At 40.1% G+C, this 23,825-nt stretch overlaps 1 protein-coding gene across 23 annotated transcripts in view; it reads right to left on the reverse strand.

The window, feature by feature from the left end:
• The window catches only part of plekha7b (pleckstrin homology domain containing, family A member 7b), a 62,847-nt gene extending 41,357 nt beyond the window's left edge, over positions 1-21,490 (reverse strand). For 16 of the 23 annotated variants that reach the window (XM_079663195.1, XM_079663187.1, XM_079663184.1 and 13 more), the window contains exons 1-3: positions 21,359-21,473; positions 21,183-21,274; positions 21,016-21,073 (exon numbers count right to left, since the gene is read on the reverse strand). In XM_079663195.1, coding sequence (XP_079519321.1) covers positions 21,016-21,073; positions 21,183-21,274; positions 21,359-21,441 — 233 coding nt within the window. In that variant the 5' untranslated portion in view covers positions 21,442-21,473. Of the gene's footprint in view, positions 1-9,586; positions 9,996-21,015; positions 21,074-21,182; positions 21,275-21,358 lie in introns of those variants that run through there. The other 7 variants (XM_079663193.1, XM_079663191.1, XM_079663190.1 and 4 more) reach the window with 3 other exon arrangements.
• Positions 21,491-23,825: the final 2,335 nt, after the last annotated feature.

Raw genomic sequence — 23,825 nt, forward strand, 5'->3', positions numbered from 1 at the left:
AAATCTTCCCCTAGCCAACTTTGAAACACATGAAGTGAGAATAGTTGATGTTTTTTTCTCCCACGCCACAGTAGTCTTCCCCTCCACTGTGATCAGCTCATCAATAGTGAAGGCTCAAAGGCACTTTGCTTTCCTTCACTGACACACACACACACACACACACACACACACACACACACACACACACACACACACACACACACACACACACACACACACACACACACACACACACACACACACACACACACACACACACACACACACACACACACACACACACACACACACACACACACACACACAGTGCTCTCTCTCTCTCTCTCTCTCTAAGTCAAGCTTCATCATCAACAGTCTGAGCAAATCTCAGAGGACATGATAGCAAGAGCTTTGGCAAATCACAGGTTAATGAAACGTACCATGGAGACCTTTGACCTCCATTCTTCAGAGGCTTCCTGGATGCATAGCTTTTATCCACTGGACCTCAGAAGGAGAACATAAGTGATGATCAGTCTAGGTATCTGACCATGAAAGATGGAGTACATGTAGGTCATCACTGAATACATGGCTGCAAAGTGAAAACAACGCGTCAGCAGGTTAACGGCAACATCTGCCTGTCCTCCGTTCCTGTCCACACTGCACTACTGCTGTACACTTTAACTTAGCACATTTGAGTACCGGTATATAAAATGATCTTGTTCTTACTGTTCCTGGAAGAAAAGTTAATATTTTTAGAGAAAAATACTTAACCAAAAAGTCAAGAATAAAGTTTGAACAAATTTGATGTCAAACATAAATATAACTTTTTCATTACGATGTTGGAGGGTGTTTCTTGTTTGTTTGACATGTCATGTTACATTAAAGGCGGACCATCAGGTACTCAAATCCCACCACCTAAAGCAGGGGTGGGGAACCTCCGGCCTCCGGTCCGTATACGGGCCGCGAGATCTTGAGGTAATTTATAAAAACACGCAAAAAAGAAAAAAATTAAGAAATCTAGACCGCAAAATAATTAAACAAGTAAGTGCCTGTTGTAAGTGCCTGTTTTTCCTGGCCAAGGTCAGGGTCCTTGAACACAACACGAACCTAAATTGCAGAACCCATATAATAAGGAGCCGTACACATGTCGCAGTTTCTGCGTGGCTGTGTCTTTAGTTGTAAGCCCAGTGGCGATCTGTTCATCTGTCATACTGATCATACAGTCAATAACTTTGTGGTTATTAGCATCTGGTTAGCTAGCTATGCTAACGAATATGAGAAGCTTTTTCTACAACCACTGAGGTAAAGGCACATCTTTATATGATCATTATAGTTATAAAAAATAAGGGAATAAAGTAAACAGGTATAAAATACTATATGACAGTAAAAAAAAGTTGTTATAATAAACAAGAATGCAGTTTATTAATGGGGAGTGATTTGTAAAATATCCATAAAGAAAGATAAATCTGCTTACAGTTCTGTTTCATAAGGGTATTGAGAGAGGTATCCATAGATCTCCTAATGTTGCTCTCAAAGGGGGAGTATGCGCCCCGGACCCCCCTAGAGTAGGTTAGGTCCCCCCCGCACTTAAATCATGTTCACATGGATATGAAACTAAATACATTTGCACACATCTTGTGTCCATATCTTTCTGTTTTGGTGGTCATGCACGTGCATGCATACGCGAGTCATGGTAAAATATCTGGATTAAGAGGTTGCTTTTTCTTTGCACAGCATGAAAGAAAGGCGAAATGAATGGGCTGTGATTTTAGTTTTTTTAAGCAGACGTTGAGTTCAATCATTTGTACGGCCCTCAGAGGATGTTGTAAAAATTTAAATGTCCCTTGAGAGGAAAAAGGTTTCCCACCCCTGACCTAAAGCATGCCTTTCTCATCAGTTTAAAAGCTTATTTACTGTGCTAGCACTTTTTCAACAAATATGCTCAGCTGAACTAAGCATATTTATGATATTAATGTCATTACTCCAACTCACTTTCACAAGCAGTGATACCTGACAGGCCCCACTTACTGAAAATGTGATGTTGCAAATTGGATTTGACAGCAACAGACTATGCCATGGCAGACAAGACCTCATACATAACAATAAGACAGAAGGGACCAAGATAAGCTGGTACACACCTAAAGACATATGTGGCAAAAGAACATGATGCCATGTCCCCTAATTATTGTATCCTACTGGTATATTAGTTGTAATTCAACCAATGCTTGTGCTGATCACCATTTATTTAACTGTTGTATGATTTGTATATCATATATATATATATATATATATATATATATACATACAGTATTGGGCGGTGGTGGCAAAGTCCATAGGGATTTGGCTTGGCAACTGGAAGGTCACCAGTTCAAGTCCCGGCAAGACCGAGTGCTACCGAGGTGTCCCTGAGCAAGGCACATTTCCCTACACTGCTCCCCGGGCGCCGTTCATAATGGCAGCACACTGCTCCTAACACTAGGAAGGGTCAAATGCAGAGAAACAATTTTGTTACATAGTACCTGTACTGTGTAATGACAATAAAAGTGTGAGGAAAAAAAAGTATATAAGGGAGGCTGTGGCTCAGTGGATAGTGTGATGGACTTCGAATCAGGGGATAGCAAGGTCGAGTTCAACTGCAGTCAGCATGTCGTTGTGTCCCTGGGCAAGACACTTGCCGAGTCAAATTGCTCCTGTGGGGATTGTCCACAGTACTCAATCTATGTAAGTCGCTTTGGATAAAAGCGTCTAACTAATGACATGTAATGTAATGTATATATTTTTCACATTTTTTGGGCCGAGCTTATTGTCCTGGCAGTCATTCCAGGTAGAGCAGATTGAGGTCTAGGTGGAAGCAAATGAATCTACAGGTAAAAGGAAGTCCTTGTGAAGGATATCTGACTGATGTAGTCTCACAAATTGAAACACTTAATCTGAATCTGAATAAAATGAGCATGGTTTGCTATGCCAGCCAGGACAGCGTGTTAGATGATCAGCAATGTTCCCTAAATTGAGTGTAATCAAATGAATGTTATTATGCCTGCAACCCCAAATTGTTTCTTGCCTTGCCCTTCCCACGCTGACATGGCTCTTGTCTTACTGACATGATGGATGGGCAAGCAGCCAGGAAGACATCCTATCTCATTACCACCACATCTGCACTGTGGAAGATTTCCAAAATGTAATTGGGATATGTGATAAGATCAGCCATTCAAATGTGCAGAATCACAGAGTGCATTGGCTTTTCTAATAAGGTTTGAAACTACTATACTATAGACAATGACAACCATCAAACAAAATGGCCCTTAAAGCTACCTACATAAAATAATTAAATATTATATCAATTATCTCATTAAAACTGGCAAAGTGTATCAAAATGTTTTTCTTTTATAACCTGAGACTGCACACTTTTGGTTGTGAAACATCTGTTTGAGTTTTACATTCAGTACCTCAACAGCAAAATGCCAAGTCAAACCAACACTGCAAAGCCAAACACATCTAATCACTTAGCTCTGCAATGTAGGACAGAAGGGGATGTGAGGTGAGTGGAATGTAAAAGCTGAAAATCTCAGGCAGGTGATGGACGAAGGGCTTGAAACGGCAAGCTTCAGTCAGAAAAGAACGGAGGGAATGGTGTGCAGCAAGATAGCGCTGTCATATGTAGCTGAACAAAACTATCACCAAGAAACAGTCCAAACTAAACTGTACATAGGATGTAAAGTACTTTTAGATAATATCTATTTAACAGGCATGTAACCACATATTTAAAAACGGTCAGTTTAATTTCTAATAGTTCTGTGAAATGGTGATTACTGATTAAATATTTATTAGGAAATAGACTTAAGACCGACTCACCCTTGGATCCCTTCAGGGAGCTCCACCCATGTGTGGGAGGCTTAACTAGCAAAATGATCATTGCACTGTGCACTGTCAGCAGAATAAAATGAAGGCTACTAGAGAGCCTAGATTTCAACAAAGAAATACTAAGCCAAGATAAAGATATTTATGTCACTCATTTCCTTGAACCCAACTTTATGAACTCCACAAGCAGGGTATGAACCAAATCAAGCCAGTGCAGGATGGTGACATTTCAACCAAAGAACAACACAGCATTCAATAATAGCAGAGCATTATAAAGCGGTTAATGCATGTGAAATATAAAATTGATGCAAAGTTGAAAAAAAGTATAGTGTTTGTTATGAGATTGTTAGCATTTGTACTTTGCCATTACACATATTTCAGTTTGAAATATATTCATTAAAATATGCATCAACTAAACGGTAGGATTTACAAACAAGCTGTGGTTTGTCTTGATAAATGAAGAAGGGAAGTACAGGAATCTTAACCCTTCCCGTCATCTCCTCTCGACCATAATGTTTACAGTGGAAGAAGATTATTCAACATATTTTCTACTCATCCTTTCTGATTAAATATGTTTCTCTAGAATTTCTCTGATGAGTGCCAATCTAAACAGCAAAAGGAGAAGAGAGGAGACGAGAGACACAGGAGAGGACTCTGGGAAAAAACAGCTCTGTATCAAACTTCCATGCAACTCATTGATCATTAGATATTTACACAACAAATACTGTCAATACTGTGAAGCATCCATTCCTTCCTGTGGTGAAACAGCTTCTGCAAAAATGCAGCTTCCCAAATTCTTCAAATATTCTGCATTACAGATGTCAATTGGAGATGTAAGCATTGTTTCAGAATAACTCAATGAATCATGTTCAGTGGTAACATTTCAAAAAGCTGAGTATGATGGGTTGAAAAACAAAAGTGAACAAACTTATAGTACATGTTTCATTCTGATAAGAGAACAAAATCCTCTTGGTCACTGTCAAAAGATCTCTTAAAAAAAAGTGTGGGGCCATCTAAGGTTTATGCCTTGTCCAGCAACACATCTGCAGGACTACTTAACAGACTAAACTGTATAGGCATCTCTACCTATAACTACGTAGCAACTACTTAGTAGCATTTTGCAATTTACAAATGCAGACCTATCAATAAAAAACACATACAACCATAAGAGCAAGTGTTTCAATACAAACATGGCGTACCTGCAGGTTTTCAATGCAAGCCCCATGCAGCAGCAGCTTTCACCTGCTAGCCTAACTCCCAGCATTTGTCTTCGTCTTCGAGCTGTAAGAGCTGACTGCTCCCTGAGGTTTTTACAGTACCAAGTGGATTATTCGCAGCATGACTCTGTCTGATTCAGCCAAAAATAGGCAATCTGTCATACTACATACACACTCTCCAGGGCATACACAGAAAGACACCCACACACACAAATTGCATATGTTCATGGTCAGATTATCTGTTTGATCTCTAAACCATATAATCCCGAAACATCAAAAATAAATCCAACATCTCAAAAACCCTGATATTATGACGGAAAAGCATGATACAAATAGAGAGGGCTACTAGAAATGTTTTAAGAAGAAACCATACGACTACATCAGATTAGGACAAATTAATTCCAATACAAAGATTTCCGCTAATTAAATGACTGATATTGCATAGTTGATTTAGTATGCTTGGCTTGGTAATAACAATATATAATAATCAGCGGAACTGATGTCCATCTTTGAAATAATTGTTGAAAAGCAGGTAGGAAGTTAAAAACTATAACTATGTAGATGAAGGGGTGCATAGGTAGGTAGATAATGAGGTAGCTAAATGACATTCCCTTTGTGAGTGCAATAGCACAGGAGTGTAAAAGCTGCAGGTAATTGTTGTTTAATTGTATTCATCTGATGAAGGCCTGCACACAGAGTAACATGGCAGGGCGGCTTATTGCGTTTTTCTGGTTGGATCAATATTTGGAATGTTTGCGCATCAATCATTAATAACATGCTCTTGGGGAATGCACCTGGGATGTCAGGGTAATTCAACTCATTAACTCAGTGTGTACTTTATATCTTTAAACATAATACAATTATATTATATTATGATAAATGATAGTGATAAATAGAAGAAGTACATCCCAAGGTCTTGAAGTGTGTGAGCTGCAGTGTCTTCATGTTGGCATGCCTTTGCTCTTTGTAATATAAGAAACAAAATAGGATAGGCGTACTGTAGATGAATTTCATTGTGTCCTTAAGAATTACATTATCTAAACCAGGGTAATCTTTGTGTTCTAATACCGTTTCCGGAAAGCCATGTCCCATGCCCGTGCTTTTGTCCAAAAGCAGAGGAGCAGATAAACAGCCCCAGGATCCTCTAACAATCGGATTCAGCTAACCCTCATGCTGTGAAACATGTCTAAATCCCTTACACAATCATGTCAGACAGGCATCATCCAAACACTAAATGCCCTTCTTCTACCACAAACAATTCTCCAGCACACACATGCGAGCACGTACACACACACAACACACTTTTTTTGTAAGTTATCAATTATCCAAATGCTTTAAAAAAAAAAAGAAGCATACTAGGAGACAATGCTAAACACATCTTTTGTTCAGACCACTGATTTCATTACATTGCTCTATTGGATATGGTTCAGTGCTAAACGTCATCATATTCAAGCAAACAATACAGAAGGTACTGTATGGGAGAAATGTGATTAGTTCTGTGCATTTTGCTGCAGAGAATCTTGGCCCCTGAGGGTGTCCGAGCTTGTATAGTGCACCACTTTTTCCTGCAGCAAACCTGCCTTTACGACAGTGTCTGCTTCAGTGTGTACAGTATATCTATGCCATGTTAACAGTAGAGGAAAACAAAGTCATGTCTTACTCCTCATCAAGATCGTCTAATACCCTGTCCTCTACTCACAACTCTTTCTTTCCAGGACATGGAGACTGAGTCAGCAATGTGTGTGTGTGTGTGTGTGTGTGTGTGTGTGTGTGTGTGTGTGTGTGTGTGTGTGTGTGTGTGTGTGTGTGTGTGTGTGTGTGTGTGTGTGTGTGTGTGTGTGTGTGTGTGTGTGTGTGTGTGTGTGTGTGTGTGTGTGTGTGTGTGTGTGTGTGTGTGTGTGTGTGTGTGTGCGTGTGTGTGTGTGTGTGTGTGTGTGTGTGTGTGTGTGTGTGTGTGTGTGTGTGTGTGTGTGTGTGAGATATCTGTTCTCTGCTGGGAGCTTACTGTACCCAGACTGGCTCCAGGCTTGGAGGGGTTTCTCCTCTGCAGTTCTCATTATAGAATCTGAGCAGACTCACAGCATAGAGCAAAAGCAGCCACTGAACACACAGGTACATTACAGCGACACACAGGGTTGAGACAACACAGCTACTCCATGACTGCAATGTTCAGTGGCACTGAACAACACGCAGGTGCCAAAAACAGAGACCCCTGTCGAAAAACTGCTAGGATGCAAATGTTATCTTCTTTGTGTTATTGTCATGGTGTATTATGCAGTATAATAGAAGGGGCTTTACATCTGTTTTGCATAAACATGCTTTACACACAAAGATATCACTGCAGGATGCTTCCACAATCTGTAGACTGTAAATTGTCTATTTATTCTTTGGTATCCCCCTGAGGGATCACAACAGCACAATTATTGTTCAACAAAGAAGTTACAGAAGTAACATAAAATCACCATTTGTGATTGATTAGACAGCACACAATGGTTAGTTCATCATAATACACAGCATTTCAAATAATAACAACTGATTTAATCATTTGGTTTTGGCCCAATCTCATCCGTCCTTCTTGATTGCTAAAGGATGAACTTTATCACATTTTCATTTTATCAGGGAAATTAAACGGATGGATTAAATGAATTAGGTGTGGTTCCACTAGGCTGGGAGAGAGTAACTGCAATTAGAGGCTATTTTTAGATCTCCGTTTCCTGAGAGTGTGTAGCGAGCTTGTAGAGACTTACGAGGCTTCTTAGGACAGCAGCAGTGGAGGAAGGTAGGACACATCTGGTGCACAGCTCAGCTGGCCAGCAGAGATTTCACCAGAACAGTCCCTTCCCCAAAATTTCTATCCCACTCAAAGAGGCTTGTCTAAATCACAATCTTGGGGATTTAAAAGGTCACGGTCTTAATACACAAGGAATGCACTCCCTTTTTTAAATACCTCAACCTTCTGTTAAGCATCATTTTTTCTTAGAAGTTTTAGGTCTTCATGGAAATGAGAACAATCGCTTTAGTTAAGGAGTGGTCACCTCTTTTCTCTGATGCAGTCTCCCCTTTATCCATGGGTACCCTGCACCAATTGAAGGTGTGTAATTCTTTCACTGAAGTGGTACAGAAATTCAAAACCATACTTGAAAATATGACCTCCCTATCAGCTAAGCATACAAATGTAGAGCTGTTTCATTTGGGGGAATGTCTCCCTGTGGCAAATGGATGAAAGGAGGAGGATAATCTGGGCTCTGACTGGGCTGTACTCAAGATTACTGGAACTGACTGGGTGAACTCAAAATCAAATCAGATGTTATCCGACGCCCTGAGTAAAACCAGACCAGCTAAAGCTGACCATTGCATAATCCATTAAAGACAGGCTACTACACAAGACAAACCCACAAGAGGCTCTTTAGTGTTATTTCAAATGAGCTAGGTTATTATGAATATAGCTATATATCCTGCAATGAAAATAATATTGATTCAAAGCTGACCCATACTGTCAACTCTTGTTATCTACAGCTCATACTGTAAGTGACCATTTTCTGGTGTGGTGTTTACAGCCTGCTGCCTCTGTGGCTGAGAGCCCCACATGCAGGAATGATAAATAGGCTAAGTAACCTTATGCTGCGGCTGACATCGAGACCCTGACAGAATTATAATAAGCCTGATTACTTGTGGATGGATCTGCGAGGGCAGCGTTTCCATGTCACAACCCAATCCAATAGACAGAATTAACAAGTTAAACACTGTGAGTTTCCAATACACACCGGTAAGTGGAAATCAAACAATGCTGATAGGTGAAACATAATGGCTAGAGATGTTGCTCAATAATGGAAACATCAAATAATACGCCAGTACCTGGAAGAGTTTGATAAGCAGCATATGTGGCATTGCATGTGAGTTTGTAATAAAACATATATCTGGATATTTATGTGTGTGGGTTGGGCCAAAATAGCAGCTGTGCTAAGACTTGAGAAGCAAACATTTTACATGTAAAGCCTGTAAGCAAGTACATTCCTTAGAGACATGTATTTCATTTTCACTGAAAAGTAGGGAGGACTGCATCAAAGATTAACTACAGTCAAGCCTATAGAGACATCCCACATTAACCATGTAGAAGGGCATTATAATCAGCCTGAGAGATCACAGTTCTGCTGACATCCACACAGCGGTCAGTGACCTGTGATCATGAGGCACTGCAGTGAGCATCTCTCTCCTTCTCCCTCTCTGTTTTCTCATTCCTAGAGAGACTGCACCATTAGGACACATTGTTACACGCACTCCCAATGGCAATGCCTAGGTTTGTTAAGACAAAACAGCCAGCTGCCTTCCCTGCCGCGTAACAGACAATCGACACTGTACAGCGTGCATTTAAATTCCCCTCCCGGCACACATTTGTACACACACTTAACAGCATGCAATCTGAAGCACTTTCTCCAGCAGCTGCTAAAAAGCTTTAGCCGACACACACTCCTGAGTAGCTACATAGCAGTACAATCCCACATATGTGCTGGGAGAGGTGCTGGGATACCCACCTGTGAGTCGCACGATACACTGTCTGCCTCTTGTAAGGGACGTGTAAGGTCGACTGTCCTGGTTGGCCCAACATGTTTGCTGCAGGTCTGTGATTTGCTGTGCTGTTCTCTTCTCAGTGGTGCCGGTGTGTGTGTACTCCTCTCAGCTGGTAGTGCTGCTGTTGCTGACGTCTTCTGCTGTGCACCCTGGCGTCGATTCATTCAAAACATCCCCTTTCCCGCTTCTCCTCTGTTGCGCCGATGAGGTGGAGCTAAAAATACACGTAATCGCTGAACTGTCCCCTGTCTCCGAGAGCATTAGGCTTGTGATGAGTATTATTAAAGCCAGCCAACCTCACCAATACATCATGTAAGAGGCCCCAGGGCACCAAGCAGAACCGCAGGTACAAACCATTAGACATAACCAATATAATCATATTCTCTTACATTCATTCTCTGAAGTGATGCTCTTTCTCTCCTCACCTCTCCTCTGTTCTCTTCTAATATATGCGTTTCTTAGCAGAGCTCTGGCGTCATAGCATTTGCCTGAAGAGGAAGCCCTCTGCTCCATTCCTTCTGCAGTCATGCAATCAATGCACAGTATGCACTTTAGGCAAGAGGAGAGGAATCAGGAGGGAGAAGCAGGAATATCCATAGTGAGTAAGGAAGCAAGAGAAAGAGATGAGGAAGACATAAGAGTGAATGTGAAAGAAAGTGTGTTGCAACTTTAACGATTCATACTACACTATGATTGATGTTTGTAAAAAAGTATGCACTATGTGCCGATATTTATAGTTATATCACAATGCAGGATGACTGTCACCATCTCTAGCAGGAAATACTGTAACAGCAGCCCGATTGGATGAAGGATAGAGAGTGTTGGGGTGTTGGGGAGATATAATTCACAACATGAGAAATGAAAGTGAAAACTGGGCTATGACCTAACAGCTGCAGAGACTGATGACTATGTCAAACTACAAGTGCCTTCTATCAGCTAATAGAAAAATGGGGGGGGAGCAGTTGAAAAAGGTTTTCTGCCCAAACTCAGGAAGTCAACTCACAGATTCTATTGACGGTACACACATTCACACCTACATACACACCCACACCTGCAGTGCATCCAGCTGCTGCTGCTGCTGCTGCTGGTGCCCCCCCCCCCCATGCCCACTCCCATCCCCTGGGTTTCATCCTCTGCTGCTCTTCCTCATCCATCTACACTCTCCTTCACATCTCGTTAGCATACCCCAGGAGACAAAGGCATTCAAACCGCAAGTAAAGACCTCCTCTACGCTGCAGGGAGATGACACCAGAGGGTTGATCTCTTGGTCTTACCGGCAGCAATCATCATTTAAATTGTGCGTTATCTTTTACAGTAATCCATTTCACTGCATGGAAAAACGGCAACATGCACGCCATTTAAAACAACCATGCAGTGCATACAACTGAATTGCCTGAAGTAAGAACTGTTCCAAAATGTTCTTCAGTAAAAAAAGTTCAACTCTTTGCTTCGTCATACTTAAACAGTGTGAGATATTTATTTTGTCCACCACATTTATCGGACACATAAACAATCTTGCAGATTTTACATACAGTGTAATCAGTTTATAACATGATGCATAGCTTAAACCACCAAAACAATATAGACAGCAGTAATATATACAGTAGTTATCCAATGAAATGCATGTTGTTATAAAGTACTCATAAGGACAAGGTCACTCTGTTGCACAATGACTAATTATATCTATTTTTTACATTGAAAAGCCTATTGTTGTAAATACCCATCTATTTTTACAAAAGTCATATTTTGAATGCAGGACTTTGATTTAACTTTGATTTGACTTTTCTTGCCGAATAGCATGACCAGCAAAAACTGTATGACCACAACTGAAATAGAGAGATATGCACCTTTATCATCCATCTAAGATCACAGTAATGAAACATTTTAATGCATTAACTAAAAAGCAATTTAGGCATAATAAATAAAAACATAATTTATAATAGTTTTTAAAAATTACAATTTTCCAGAGAGCCTTCATTTATAAGGTAGAGCATAAAGAAAATAATTCCAAAGACAACAAAGTCTGATGTCATTCATCTTCCTTGTCTTACTCTATTCAATATACTCTTAGTTTGTGTATGATAGCTACAGAGTCCTCTCAATCGTATGTTGCTACATTGCTACTCACCAGTTAGTGATCAGATGTCAAAAGCAGTAAATCCGATAGAAAAAGTCTCAAACATCCAAATCTGTCTCTTGAAGACAGGCAATAAGGAGAGTCTCTTTCTGTTCTCTTTACGTATGGTGAGCGAGTCTGTTTTTAACTGTGTGCACAATGCTAGTTGGGTTAGCTAGAACGCATACAAAGCGTGGTGTCAGATAGGAGTATAACTGCTGTTTCAGCCCTCTCTCTCTCTCTGTAAAACTGCCAGCACTTACGGTACAGAGCTCTACTTAGCTCTCTAGGGAAGAATACAAATGATAACGCTCCATTGTTCAGTCCCTATAAATTAGAAGAAGAAAGAGAAGGATAGGGGAAGGGCCCAGCTTGTGAAGGAACTCTGAAGCCACCTTGTTGGGTGACCACAGATCGAGAAGAATTCACCTCACTTTGTTGTGCGGTCAATGTGAAGTGCTGACCTTGGTCTCTGAATGCAACCAGAGCCTTCAGCATCACCCCGAGCCCTCTTTATCAGCTCACATCCCCGTCAGTCATGAGAAAGGGGAGAGGATGGAGGGCAGACTGGAGCTGAGCAGCTGGCTCAGGCTTCTGTAGTGCCGGCTCAATAATCCACAGACAGACATATATATAAGAGCAGAGGGCTGGACCAGGGAGGTTTAGGTCGATATGTACTATGAACAGCCAGGTCATCATTCATACTTCACTCTATCACCTACTTCAACGCTTGTCCTCCTTGCTTTTCTACCAAAATGGAGCTATAATAACAGAGCATCAATCTCAGTCTGTTGTGTTAGTAAATCAAAAAAACGTCAAACCAAAAACAAGACCAATATACTGCAGGTGTAAATTACTCAGAAATGCAGGAATAATTGTGTAAAAAGTACGCAATACGAAAATGATATCAGAAAGTCTCAGTCAAATAAGGACATAATAAGGTCATGACAGAGGCATGATAAATCACCCTCCCTCTCTCAGTTATAAAGTTAACTTTAACAACTGTATTTTTCTTTTTACACGTGGATTAGTAGACAGAAACCTGCACAATATGACTAACTATTAAGTAACTACTTTCTCAGACGTCATGCACTACCTGTCTTAAAAGGGGATAACACTGAAACAAATGGGAAACTGCATCAAACTATTAAATAGGCAAAGACTCAACAGCAATATCTAGTGGCTGCCTACGGAAAAGCACTTCACGACAACATCACCAGTCAGATCACTGTCAGATAATGCAGTGAAACAGTTCTTACTGTGGTTTGAAAACGTTCCCATAAATTGTTAAAATGAGTCTTAACATCACAATCCAAGCTTCATCTCACTTATTATACAGACAATCAAGATGGAATAATCAAAGTGATCTAAATCATCAAATCTTCAAGAATAGCAAAAAGGAGAATCAATCAGACCATGAATAAGAAATGAGCCTTTCATCTCGGGACTAAAGCAAATTGAATTGGAACGCTTTGTGAGAAAATCATACAGCTGTGCAGTCAATGCGTTCAATAAATGCTGCAGTGAGAGAAATTGCCCTAGCCCCCAGATCGGCTCTCGCTAGCATTGGCCAGACGGGCCCTTCATTTATGTTTTTCACACACAATATTCCAGTAATGGGAACAGCAATATTCCATCGAGTTATCCACAATGAGAGCCATTTTTTAGAGCTCATGCACTCTATCTGCTGCAAACATAAGCCTATTGAAGCGTTGCATTATTCAGACTTTAGATAACAATATTTTAAGTCAATATTTATTGCTCTATTGGTAATCACCAACTCATGGAGGAAATACTTTTCTATTTAGTTGCTCAGTTAGCCAGTGTGTACAGCAGCTAGTCGCTAACTCTGTCTGCCTTTGGAGTCGTGAAGACTGCAGAGTTGATTTGAAATTCTCTTTGGGTTAGTAACTGAGTAACCCTTTTCACATTATACTTTTTGTTTTGATCCATTGTTAGCATAACAAATATTAATTAGTGCAGCTTCAACACTGTCTATATATTTAGGGCATAATCTATGAAACTTCTACTATGTGACGCATGATGAGTTCAGCAAGAGCTCTGTACCAGTTTGACTGTGAAACTAAATAAAACACTTTCAATGCAGTATATTAACTTTCACTAGATAGATACTTTAACTGTACCTACATCTTTTGTATGTGATATTCTGTGATTACAGAAATGTAATGCCATTACACTATGTTGTATTCGATTTTCCACTAAATCACATTACTTAATTACACATGTCATTGTTCATCACATTTACACTAGATTCTGAGTGAATGAATATGAATACTTTATACAAAAGGTTAAGTCTCAGATGCGTTCTCTAGAAAGAATTTTTACACAACATCGATCATCCATCTTTCTGGCAGCTAACTAATCACATCTCTTCTCACTCGTCTGGTGAGAGGGAGCAGTGTGGGACCTGCTCCTCTCTGCAGTGGCTCCTCTCAAACTGAGGCTCTGACAGAATGCGGCAGAAAGAACTGTCATCTGAATTCAATCAGAGGGAGAGTACACAGTAGAAAATCCCTTTCTCCAGAGAAGCAGCTGAATTTACTCAGGTGCAGAGCGTCCTTCTTCAAAACATGAAAAGAGGCATACAAAAAAAGGGGGAAGAAGTTTTATTTAATTGGATTTCTGTTGCATATATACCAGCACCATTTGCATATGTTGTATCCCAAATCGTGAAACAAATATAACCACATTGCAGTAGAGTTTTTATACAAAAGATATGTTTCAAACAAAGCAATAATAGCATAATAATACTATTAAACCTGTGTTACCTTGTCTCAATCCGACTCTCCTCCTTCTCCAAACTGGAGGGCTCGAGCTCGGCAACCACCTCTGTTTCAGGATCAATAGATTCAGTCCCCTGACCCAGGGGCAGGCAGCTGCAGCAGCAGGTCCCCATCCCGACTCGGGCATCTCCCCTGCCCTGCTCCTGCTCTGACTCCTGCTCCAGCTCGGTCTGGTCAACCTGCTAAAGCCGTCTGCATTGTGAATGACTCATTCTAGATAATGTATATCATCCCACAAAGCACACCTCAGGCCCACAGTTCTTAATGTATTCATTCATCGCAGGTTCCCTGATTAAATATCGCAAGTCCAAACGAGGCCTGGTGGAAAGCTTCCTTTGTATTCTGCAGCACAAACGTCCACTGTACCAGAGTCTCAATCTACTCTTTGTTTTCATTGTCTTTATTCAGTCCTCTGCTTTATCCTCCCGACTCTATTGGTAGGCCGCCACAAGACTGTACAGTATGTATTGTTTAACTGTCATTAGCCTCGTAATAAGTCACCAAATGAGCTGGTATTGACAACACATCGCTGTTTATAAACCGCTCCCGCCTCAAGTGAAAGTTCACGCCGCAGCACAGAGAAGATATATGCAAAAATATAATAGCTGGACACAATTTAAACATGATACGAGGATCTACTGAGAATGAAAAATGGTCAACATAAATCACAGTACGAGAGTCAGAGGATATGCTACCTCACCGACATCCTATTTGCAATTCCCTGGCCATAAATGCTGATTTTCAATTTCAGCTTTTTTGCGTCTGCTGCTAAAGACGGTGTTGGCATGTGCACTGCCATCTTTAAGGATTAATGATTCGTGCTTCAAGGCGAGGCTGTGGGTCTATGCACATGTGTTATCGGGAAATGAAATGTTTATAATGTGCCAGTATGAGTGAGGGTTGAGATAAATCAAGATCTCTCTTTAATCTAGCCATCATTTTCTACTGTAACAAAAAATATGAAAATAAAGACAATATTTGTTGGATGACTACGGGGCAAATATTGGTAGAAGAGCACCACGTGAAGTTATCTTGACCTTGCAATACAGTTTGCTTGTTCATTAAGTATTTTCATTCCACGCACAGCATTCAAATGGTGAAATTGTGAAAAAGACAAAGGGCTCGACTAGCTGGGAGTTGAATTTAAATGAGGCAGCCAAAGTTATGTTGCTCGTATTAAAGGAAAAAGGAATTTGATGCTGATCAGTCATTTTAAAATGTTCTCATTTCACTAGCAAGTACAATTTACTGTAGATCATAATACTTTAATCATAGAACAATACAGATAACAATTAGCCCTTTGACTAAATTCCTTAATCAGGCGTTTTTAAGTAAAAAGGGAGTAATTGTAACACGACAAATCATTTTCTGCAACATGTTAAACTGTTGGGAGTTCAATCACGTATAATAATGCCCCCAAAATCAAATGTTTTTATTATTTAAGATAAGGAAGGAGAAATCTTATATATCAGGATTCTGCCTGTACAGAATGACGCTACCATGTCAGTGTATGTATTTTCAGCTGAAGGTCACTGTCTCAAGAAGCAGCTTGAGGGGAGGAAAGAAAAAGAGAGACTGAACTGTGTTTACATGAAAGCTCAAACTGAAGAGTCTGCAGAAGTGATGTATATATCTGACTGAGACGTGTTAGTATGGTTAAAGGTTTAGCTTGTGACGAATACACAAAAAACGAATCATAAAGCAGCGTGGCCAAAGAAATCTGCCAGAAAAAGAGGCATACTGATATTTCACATCATATGTAGTCAGTCCAACAAGCATGGCTGGCCCTTTGTGGGCATTGAATTGTAGGAAGATGCAACACTGTCTGTAAGCTGTGCCAAGACATGAGCTAGTATGAAGGCAGACCTATGGTGAAGACCTGCACACCTGCGCTATATAAATATTAAATGAGATGTTTACTGGAGAGCACATACAGTAGGAAGGCCTTAGATGTAATGGGATTGTATTACATGAAACATCTGTGACAGAACAATTCAAACTAGATGAACCCAGTGACACACCAAATGTCTTCTGTCTAGATTTGTATATCAATATTTATGTTGGTATAGACAGAATAGGCTTAGAGTAAGTAGACGATCAGTGTAGATGAACAGCTGTTCCTGTCACCCTCACTTCATCTTTGCTGAAACCAAAAGCATTTCAGTGATCCCTCTCTTGCCTGGGGCCTTAGAGCTCCATCTAATTAGTATTCACTAGTGTGTTTCCAATCTTTCTATATTACTTCCCAAGGCACCCAACAAAGATTTCTAGACAACATTTCTTTACATGCAAGGTCCTTTGCAAATAAAAAGTGACTAAGCAAATCTAACAGTAGTCATTCTTATCTAATGTCTCAACGAATGTCAGTGAAATATGTTGTTAAGCTTCAATACATGAGATGAAGTTTGGGGTTTCACTCTGGGTCTCAATCCGAGCATTGACCCACTCTAAAAGGGGTCACAAGGGGGATTAGGCAGCTCCTTTGCCTCTTTGAAAAAAAAAACTAACTGGATTGTCTTCCTTCCTGACTCCTGAGCCCAAAGGAGGACCAGTTGGGAAAACACGTTAAAACTCATATCCTAAATCCACATGTTCTCAAGTCGTCTCACAAAGAAAGGCCCTCAAACCTATTTGAAGTTTTATCTCACCTCAAAAGTCATGTCAGTGCAATTTGACAGTTCTATAAATGGACGCTTTAACCCCAGATACTTATATAGCATTAGAGCACAATTGGAGACTCAAATTGACACATACAAATCTTGCATGTTTAGATCATCAAAAATCAGCAAGGGTAAAGTTCAGTTGAAGGTCCTTGGGGCTCATTTTTCTTCATCTATCTTTTTTGGCAATAAGTGAATGGGGTATGGATTAGCTGTGTTCACAGAAAAAGGAAAGCTTTATTAAACAGCCTTAAGATAGGTGCCTGTAGGGATACTAAACTCCTTTGTTATCCCCTATTAAAATGCTCTGCTTCAAAACTCCCATAACATCCCATGGCTAATTAAATCATACTGCCCAAATCAAAAATAGTCAGCTAGTTAAAAAATGCAAGCCCAGTCTAAAAACACAACAAGCAGCAGGGGAATGGGAAAATAAATACTATAACATATTGATGGGGTTATCACACCGGAGGAGTAAATGAAGTTGACTGAAGCCCTTTTTTTGGTGTGAAATCTATGTGAGTTTTAGATTACACACTTCCTGGACTTTCAATCCAAAGTGTGTGAACTGTGTCCAAAACAGGACACCATTGTACCTCAGTGGGGTTATTTTTCCCTTAGGGACCTATAGAATTGCACATTTCCTATGCTCAGTGAGTGAAAGTGATGTGGTTGAGAGTAAATCTAACTGAACTCTGTTTCCTTCCTTAACCATAGGAGGGAATTTATTAAGTATTTTGACTGTTGTTAGGCCTCTTTCTTATATCTTTAAAAGGGAAGATAACTTTGTTATCTACGAATTGTACAATATGTTATACAAATGTCGTAGTCACACACCATAGTTTTACGAACTTTGCTGTCCAATTCCATACTGAAACTGATATGCATCCATTACACATTTTTACCTCAAAACACAGACCTGCTTCATCTGTGGCATATCTTCAAAAATTGAAATTGGATGATTCGAGGGGATGTTTTCAAAGTGGGTCAGTCCCTTGGAGATCAGCCAGAAGTATGACAGCTAGAGACAGACACTATTTCAATCAGCTCAGATGGCGGCAAACCTCATTCATTGGCTCTGACTGTGTAAAACTGTGTTCATTGGCACCAACATTTTCAAATGTGAGTGTTTTGATTTCTAAACAACAGATATTAGCATTCCTTTAATTCGATAGTTCATGTCTGCAAGCTTGCCTACAACAAAGTGTAAATAAATGTGAGTTTTGCCACAGCGGCGTTGTCCTAACATACAATCCCTCCTTTGTACTCCACTTCAGCTAAATTCCACCAGTAACACACAACCAAATCTACAAACAGATCTCCCAGGAGCACAATGTTGACTTCAGTTCTGTTGAGTTTGTTGCCCTATGCTTCCTGGAAGGCTAAGATACATTAAGTGAGATGGAGAGAAGGGGTTTATACCAAATAGTTTACTGGTTCTCATAAGTTCTGACGTTTAAGGGAGAATTATATGAGCATGAGATCAAATTCATCAAAACACAAAGGACCACAATTTGCACCCTGGAGCAGAGAAATAGACTTGCCTAACCTCTTAAAGTGGTGTAAGGAATAATAGCATTGAGATGGAGTCATCTTCACTGTCTTTAGTGTTTCAGGTTTGCCAGGTACCATCATGTTAATGGTATTTTGAATGTTAACGTAATTTATGAAACCAGCTTGTGTTTTTAAGAATTGATTAATAACAAATTAGCCCAGTCTGGTTGCTGGAGATAAAAGTCAGATTAGCTAAACACAAATGACAATTCCTGTAATAACGCTGTAGACCGATGGGATATACAGAAACCTGGCATCATTTAAGTCTGCAATAAACCACCAGGGATAAAATGCAATGAGAAAATGACAGTAATCCATCACCAGCCTATAGTAACAGACAGAGTTGTAATGAAAAGGTTGTGCTCATCACTTCTTTTCAGTAGTTTTTCGAAGTAATCATCCACATGAACACTAAGCAGCGATATGGGACTTTATAGTCACGCTATTTCAAGAATTAAACAAACACCAATCCATTTGTCGCATAGCAATTGCAGAATTATTTCAATATGTTACAATTTGCTGTCAAATATTTACAATATGTAGGCAAAGGATATGACACAAGATTAAATTAAAAAGTGTTATACTGTTTCAACATGATATCCGATATATTGGCAATTGTTTCACAAAACAATTACATCATGACTTAAAATAATGACCCAGCACATTTACCTACTTTGGCAAAATCACAATAATTTAACTTCCTTTCAAACCCCAACAGAACCTAGAAGGATATCAACTTTGCTCTGGATAAGCTGAATGGCACAAGAAAACAAACTGTGTGTTCCTGTCCACAGTTTAAGTCAAACAAATGAGCTCTCAAAAATACAGAAACAAGCTTTGAGCAGGAGCAAAACAGGATCCTTCCACCAAGCCAACTGGGAAACGAGTATTTGACTGATTTAATAGCCTTTAATGTTGGGGCTACCATTAATCACACAACTTCAATGTAGTATTGTTCTTGCTTCTTACAGACAAAAAGCGAGCAAACAAGAGAAACACAATGACCGCTTGTCTACTGCACACAATACAAGTGTCAGCAAAGCCAAATGTATCAGTTGAATCATTTGATGTGTTGTTTTGAAAGCCAAAATCTGTCTCTTGTATTACATTGTCCTACTTATAAGGCATTGCTTTCTTGATAAAAATGAAAAAAGTTGTTGTATTGTTAATTTGGTGCTGCAAACTGGTGTCTGCAGAGCACTGCTTGTGGTTGAGTGAAACCCTTCTCAATAATATCTACCAGAAAGAATGCAGTTATGAGGGCATAACATGTATCCATACAGCCCCCTGTCTGGAACAAGTGGGGCAGACTAGGAGGACCATGAGAGGGCGAGTAGTAGTTAAACAAGGGAGTTATGGTGATTCCCAATGATCGAACGCAAAGGGAGAATTTATTTATTTTTTAAGTAGGCTTTCTGTCTGTCATTCTATGCCTGCAGATTGGTGTCAGCACGATTCACTGTGTAAGCTTGTGTCCTGGACTGCTACAGAGCAGAATCCACACAAGCATCTTTGGTGCAAAACCTAATCGATGTTAATGCAAATGTAATGCACAGGCTTATTGGGTTAGTTCAACACTACAGATGTGTCAGCCTGGTACTGTTTGGTGGCTTTTGCTGATTTTCAAACCTGAATCCTGCAATGTAGTGTTGTTAAGGATATGTGAAATGTGACAAAAAAAACTTCACAATGCGGACTGTGACTTTGTAAATCCTGTCCTCTCTGCTTCAATAATGCAATCATGCCATACATCTCTGTCACCACATGGTCACACCCCTCCCCTGCAACCTTTACAATCTCTTTCTCACACACTCTCTCTCTCTCTTTCTCTCTCACACACACACACACCAAGGCTGCACACCTATCTAATAGAGAGTGTAGAGGTCCTGCATGGAGGATGTGAGGAGAATTTTAATAACCCTCTTCCTGTCCTGCTAGGCTCTGCCACTTTCCATTAACAATGCAGGCAGAGATAATTGCTCTCACCTATCCGATGGGACCCCTGTGTGTTAATCCATATGCTGATGTATTTCTGTCTCATTAGTCATGTGCACACTGTGTTTTTAGATAAAATATTGTGTTAACAACAGAGCCTTTAATTCTAGTTCAACTGAATCCTGTTACCAAACGTGTCTGAGCTGCACAGAAACAGAAAGGGAAATGAAGGAGTAGAAACACATTTGAAAAGGACACTACCAAGCAAAGATAATCACATTTTACACCGCCAAACATCGAAACAATGCACACGAGCCACTCACTTGATGAAGTAGCTAGCTCCTTCGTCCGTGAAGCCCTCTTCCCATCCTCTTGGCAAATCTATAACACGAAGAAAAACACAGTGAACGTCCCGCCACAGACAGAAAGCACATTGCAGCAAGAAAAATGTCCCCTCGGTATCCAATAAATCCGATAGTTTGTCGCGTACCTGACCGTATCATGTGCCCAGAGTTAACAGGTTCACCAGTGCGTGGATGTAGCCAAGTAGTACTGTGACTTTTATCACTGCAAGAAAGACACCTGTTACTGAGCGATAATAAAACAACTAAAATCCTTAATAATGCCCCATAAAGTACCAGGCGATGAACAGCTGAAACCCCTCACTTAATAAAGAAGACCCGGCCGTCTCTACAAACTCCATAGGACCAGTGGTCAGGTAGGGTGTCCCGTCCAGGCGGTGCCGCCATGATCTCTCCTCTACGGCTCGCCTAGTCCCCCCTCTCCCTCTCCGCACACTTTTCCTGGGAGCCCGGATACAACCACCGCTAGGGCTGCATAGTTTTTTTTAAAGGGGAAGAATACCAAACTCGACTTCTGCTTAATTATAATTGACTTGAGCATAGGGCTCAATAGTTCCCACAAGTAGCAGTGAGGTAGATTCTGAAATAAAGGCCAGATCTCTACAAGAGATTTATAAAAAAATATATTATATTATAAAAAGAATGTAATGTAATACATGGAACCCACTGCATTGAAAAGTAGTGTAGCCTATTCCCCAGGGTGTAGTTGAAGTGCACTGGATTAGAGCTTGCATTACAACTGTGACATTTCAGGGCAATTTGGAGCACACATAAAGCATACTTTAAAGCAATACTAAAACTATGTCAAGAAAATGAAAGTCCTTATGGGATACTTAAGAATTGCAGGAATTCCCTAATTAAACCCAAATAGACCATTACTTTTGTCTTTATAATCTAAGTATTACGATATGAGATGCAATTTTGTGTGAGAGAGAGAGAGAGATATGACAAAATATGGATAAAACAATAAACCCATATTTCTAACTGAAATATTTGATCACGTACTTGTTATAGGAGACAGGTTTGAGCCATTTCTGAGGAGACAATTATATATATAGATATATCTATATATATGTATATAATTAGAGAAATAAACATTGCAATTTACCCTCCTCTAATGTTATGTACCCTATATTTGCCCTTATGTTCATGGCAACTAGCAATGCATTAAGACAAGGTTGGGAAAAGGCACACGCACACTTAAGACGTATGGAAAGAAACTCTAAGACACATCTGTGTGAGTGAGGAATGAGGAGGAGAGGGAGGGACTGGCACACATTCTTTAGTTATGCATATTACCTTGAGAGAAAGATAATTTCAGTACAAGGCCTTTCTAAAAGTGTGTGTGTGTGTGTGTGTGTGTGTGTGTGTGTGTGTGTGTGTGTGTGTGTGTGTGTGTGTGTGTGTGTGTGTGTGTGTGTGTGTGTGTGTGTGTGTGTGTGTGTGTGTGTGTGTGTGTGTGTGTGTGTGTGTGTGTGTGTGTGTGTGTGTGTGTGTGTCAGAGGGGAGCATGCCTGCATCGGTAAATTAATGTAAGTCCATGCATTGGAGCTTTAGATGTAGTTTGTGAGTCTCACACATCACCTTCACTGCAGTCACACTTTGAGGACGGAGAGCTTCCTGACCATGACACATTACAATAATGCTTACACTGCATCAAACAGACCTGCCCAATTTACCAATGTACCCATAAATTCCACTTGGGCTATGTGAGGGCAAGCAATGTTCAAAGTCACAGCAATGTTGTCACAGGCGTAATTTTGCTGAGCATCGAGCCCCAACAGAGAAGCAGCAATGATTCACTTTGTCATAAGTTCTCTATTATATAACTGCATTGTCATTAATGTGATATAACATTATGTGCTGAAACTGTGGAAGAGCAATACCTACACAAAGTGCTGAAATAACCCATCCTCCCCCCTTGTGTTTTCTGCTTAGTGTAGATTACAGTGAAATGTGCAGTCCCATTGTGAGAAGAAATATTACTATATGGGGTGCACACACATCAGTGAGCAGAGAGCATTTATCAACATTATAAATATTTGATCTAGGATTCCCTTTGGGGGGTGCTTTGTTGAAGCATTCTCCAGTGGTTTAAGGAACTGCTCTTCAAAGATAGGGAGAGATAAAAAAAATCATCTAAAAGAAACCATCATGATGCAGCTGCGGAACAGAAACCAATTCACTGTAAACCTTCTTGTTATCTGCGCATCAGAGGAGTCAAAGAACAAACGGATTGTTACTGCTTTAACGTGTTTCTAACCGTATTAACTTTCAAGTAAATAAGATCTGCAGATGGGATTGAATGGTAAAACTGAAGTGTAGAAACATAACAAAAGCACATGTTTTAATACGAGACAAAGGGGGGAAATAAATCGCCTTCAAAATCACCACATCTAATCCCAATTGAAAACCATAGGGAGACATGTTTCAAAGTGCCCTCAATCATCATCATTCAGTGCCAAACAGCAATAAATCTGTTTCGGCAGATCAAAGTGGCCTAACACTATACCAAGAGACCCGTTATGTAGCCTACATGTTGGTTTCACACGTGTAATATACTGTACTAAATATGTTTTAAATTGAAGGAAGACACATCCAATGTGCAAACCATAACATTATTCACCATTCCACAATTGCAACAGATCTGGAGAGAAAACACGCTGCATTTTGGGGATTCAGTCTTCTGCATTGTAACGTAAATGGGAGACCTGCAGATATCTCCAACGAGCAGCAATATTGTCCAGTATAATCAACAATAGCACCATATT

This window comes from Notothenia rossii, assembly GCF_949606895.1.
Source record: "Notothenia rossii genome assembly, chromosome: 2".
NCBI lineage: Eukaryota > Metazoa > Chordata > Actinopteri > Perciformes > Nototheniidae > Notothenia > Notothenia rossii.